We start from the raw sequence: 3,898 nt of genomic DNA, 5'->3' as shown, positions 1-3,898 counted from the left end.
TCATCTAGTGATCTTCCAAATAAGAGCGGTGATGGTGAGTAGATTTTATTTCAGGCATTAAGACATTTAGAAACATTTAAAATTTCATTAAAAAGTTCGACTATATGTGAAAGAAGTGATCATTAAATATATACATATATTTGATTAAAGAAGCAGATAATTAACACTACCTCGAGTTCATTGAACTTGATTTCTTTTATTTTTTCCAGTGGTATATGGATACGCATGCATAAATCAGTGAGATTTTCCTTGTTCTGTATTGCCTACATCTTCCTTTTACTACTTCACTAAGAAGAATTGCTTCTGCAAAAAAAAAAAACGATCCCATCGACCCATTCACTTGTCAGCGAAATAACAACAATACAATTTATTGGCTTTGAAATGAAAGCCGCCTTAAAAGCCCAGAATAAAGAGCTATTCATTTATTTAACTATAGTTTACGACTTTGTTGATGTTTTCAATGATTAAAATTAATAGCATCGCATTAACAAAAATTTAAGCTATTGCGAAACATATTCGAAGCTCATAAACGACATTATGATCAACTAGTCAATCATACACGTGTAGAAAAAAAAAATAATGAGGAATGAGAATTGGAAATTAATCTCAGTAAGTCAGCTAATTTCATCCAATAGTAAATATAATATAAAAAGTCGCAGATTTTTTCAAAGTAGATATGTAGTTTAATCAATGAATTTCAATTGAATTTGTTAGGTGTTGCGGTTTTACATATTCGGCATTCGATTATTCGCCTTTTTCCAAAACCGGTTGTCGAGTTATTCGAAAAATTACAATGGCTGCATTTCTTTATTCATTCTGAATGTTTGGAATATACTTTTTTGTTTATTTATTCTTTAGAACGTTCTTAATGATATGTTAACGTATATTTCAAACGCATTCTGTTTATTCCGGCTGTGAAATGGGATTATCCGGAATGTATAAAGAAACGCAGCCAATGTGAAAAAAACGATTTTGAAATAAAGAAAAGTAAACCGGATTTAATTTACATAGTTCTTCTACCGTGAAAATGGGTATCTTCGTGTAAAGTCATGACCAAAAATTACAATAAAACTATTAACTTTTTACAGTTATATTAAGAAAAGAGCAAAGCAAAATAAGTACAAAGTTTTTCTATATCAACATTAAAACAAACAAAAATCAGTGAAAAATTTACGTATGGTCCTTTTTTAATACTTTGTGAAGGCTTAGAGATGCCTTCTGCTGCTCGAGAGATCGCTGGTTAAATTTTTGGAACCAGCATCATCAACAGAAGTTTTTTCTTGCAGCTGTCGCCCCTCGGCAGACAATGGCAACCATCCGAGTGTACTTCTGCCCAGTGTGGCCAGTTTAGTCGTTTTCCAGGTAGATTTAGCTGGTTGCGATCGAAAACGGCGGGAGAAAATTCGGTTTAGCCGGCAGCCGATTTTTTAGCCGCTTTGCAAAAAGAAAGTTAGCCGATTTCGCTATTTGCCTTATTTTCGTAAAATTCAAACATATGCACATAAAGGTCAAAATTTTTACAAATTTAGCGACCCTAAATCTATTAGAAACTGGAGCCTTATCTCGGAGAAAATTTTCATGTGTCGGACTGTCTTAAGTATATAAAATTGAAATAATGTAAATTCTTCTATTGTTTTGTTTTGAAAGTTGAATTAAATTATTGCATACCCAAGTGGAATGAAATTTAAAAATGGTTGGCAAGGAAATATTTAGTTTGACAATTTACAATATTGTTGATGTGTTCAGGTTGAATAAGTTAAATGAATTATAAAAAGATGGTTATCTGTCGAAATCGGCTTGAAACCATTTATTTCTGAACTATATTTATTTACTAGTATGGCCACGTGTTTAAAATATCAAATTCAACTTCATCAGTTGCTTGAAATAATTATAAAAATGTCATACGAAATATATTTAAGAATATTTTAGTTTGAAATTTTTTTGAAGAGGTTGCCGCTGTTCTGAAAGTCGAATTTGGTTTAATTATACACAAATTATATGCAATTTTAAAATATGTGTATCAAACGAACGACTGTTTAGAAAAATAGCGCATGTCAGCGACCGCGATCAATTACAGATCGTTTTCAAACTATAAATATCCGGGGAATTTTTGCATATGCAGGTGACTTAATTATCCTGGTCGTAGGGAAGTTCATTTCGTTGGTAAGTAAAATACTAAAATCTCTAGTAAATACTAAGAGCGCTCTGAGATTTGTGACCTCTGATAGACTGTGAACAAATGGCAATTGGACGTCTTCTCTCAATAACTGTCTATGAGAAAGGCTTAAAGACGCTTAGATTACTGCAATATTTCCAGGAAATTGGTATAGCTATAAGTATGGTCGACTAACTTCATCATAACTCAGCTTTGAATGGGGCCGTCAAACTGCTATCGTTTTCTTATCTCCCCTTAGTATTTGTACGATGAGCGAAGGTTACATTTTTCAGTAGAAAATATAATAATTAGAACTAGGTACGATATGGTACACAACTTCACCTTTAAATTTTTTTTACGTATTTACGTTTGCTTTAAATTACAGAGTTGTAGATTCTGAAATCGAAAAGATATCGTCACTAGACACGAATAAAGGCGCGAGCTCAAAAGTTGACGGCGAAAAAAGACGCATAAAAAAACTGCAGCGTCAAAGACTCTTAACATACTTCGCCGAAGTTTTTCACAAGCATCTTTTTTCGCAAAATTTTTTTACGCGCCTTTTTTCACCGTCAAAACACTAGCGCGCCTTTATTCGTGTGTAGTGACGATATACATATGTACAATATTCCCAGGAGTTTTCTCCGGGTGTAAGTAAATACCGTAGTAGTTGCAGTAAATCTCACAATGGAGACATAGTATAAATACACGAAACAAATCAAATTCGCTCCTCCGCAACTACTACCTGATATTTGCCCTTAAACTCCTTTTACTGATGAAAAATTTGCTAAGCTAAGTTATTAAATGTTTTATTTTTTCGTGATACCTACCTTATTCTACACTAGCAGTCGCTTTTTTGAAGATTGTTTATAATGTATGGAAAGGAAAAAGCAGTAGCGCTAGAAGAGATGTTAAATATGATTGATATTATATGAATGATTCATTGCCGTTTGGAATGGATTCGTGCAGATGTGTAATATGTACATACACATGCACATACATATGTACTTTATAATAACAGTATTTTCAAATTAATACTGCTTGATAGAATTAAAACAAATCTTGTTTATTTATTTATTAGTGCAAAAATAAGTATATTTTTTATGCTTTTCGACTTTGGTGCGAGGGAATATATGTACATATGTACATCTGTGTGTTAAATAAAATTAAAGAAATAAAGTTAAGAATCCAGTTTCGTTGTTTTTGCAAATTTGTTCACACTTGAATCACTTTTTTATGATACAAAAATATTTGATCAATGGCGGAGAAATTGCATTCATGAATTAATGTTTTTTTTATAAAAAAAAGCCGGTAAATGTATATACATATGTATATATATGTATATATGTCAAACAAAAGAGTCGAAAGAAGAACTTTAAGTTAGAAATTAGAAAACTCGATTTTATTGCCTCACAAAGTATTTCTAAAATCTTTATGCTCACTAAATAATTTCAATTGATCAAATTAAATTTCCTTTAATTGCAGCACAAACCAAAACCTCCTATAGGTAAATCCCTACACCTTTTCTATTGAAATGTTTGGACGGAGGCAAGGCTCAGCGATTACACAAATTTCGAAACTTTTGCCAATATGTTTCCTAATATGTTCACTGGCCATCGGTTGCACCAATTCCGAGGTGTATACGGCGTTGGCAGAGATGGAGGAACTTCTTGAGACTGAATCGGTATTAATAACCAATTTAGAGGGTTATCTCAAAGTGCAACAACAAAAGTTGGACTACCTCAA

General features: G+C 32.3%; 1 protein-coding gene across 1 annotated transcript in view; it reads left to right on the top strand.

The window, feature by feature from the left end:
• The first annotated feature begins 3,670 nt into the window (after positions 1-3,670).
• Positions 3,671-3,898, top strand: part of LOC108374553 (prolyl 4-hydroxylase subunit alpha-2-like) — a 19,914-nt gene continuing 19,686 nt past the window's right edge. Inside the window, exon 1 of the mRNA XM_017630530.1 lies at positions 3,671-3,897. Coding sequence (XP_017486019.1) covers positions 3,687-3,897 — 211 coding nt within the window. The 5' untranslated portion in view covers positions 3,671-3,686. The remainder of the gene's footprint in view (position 3,898) is intronic.

The sequence above is a fragment of the Rhagoletis zephyria genome, unplaced genomic scaffold, assembly GCF_001687245.7.
Source record: "Rhagoletis zephyria isolate East Lansing unplaced genomic scaffold, Rhagoletis_zephyria_1.1 Rzeph_scaffold_07829, whole genome shotgun sequence".
NCBI classification, from domain to species: domain Eukaryota; kingdom Metazoa; phylum Arthropoda; class Insecta; order Diptera; family Tephritidae; genus Rhagoletis; species Rhagoletis zephyria.
The sequence above is the reverse complement of the archived record's forward strand: the minus strand, read 5'-3'. Positions and strand labels throughout refer to the sequence as shown.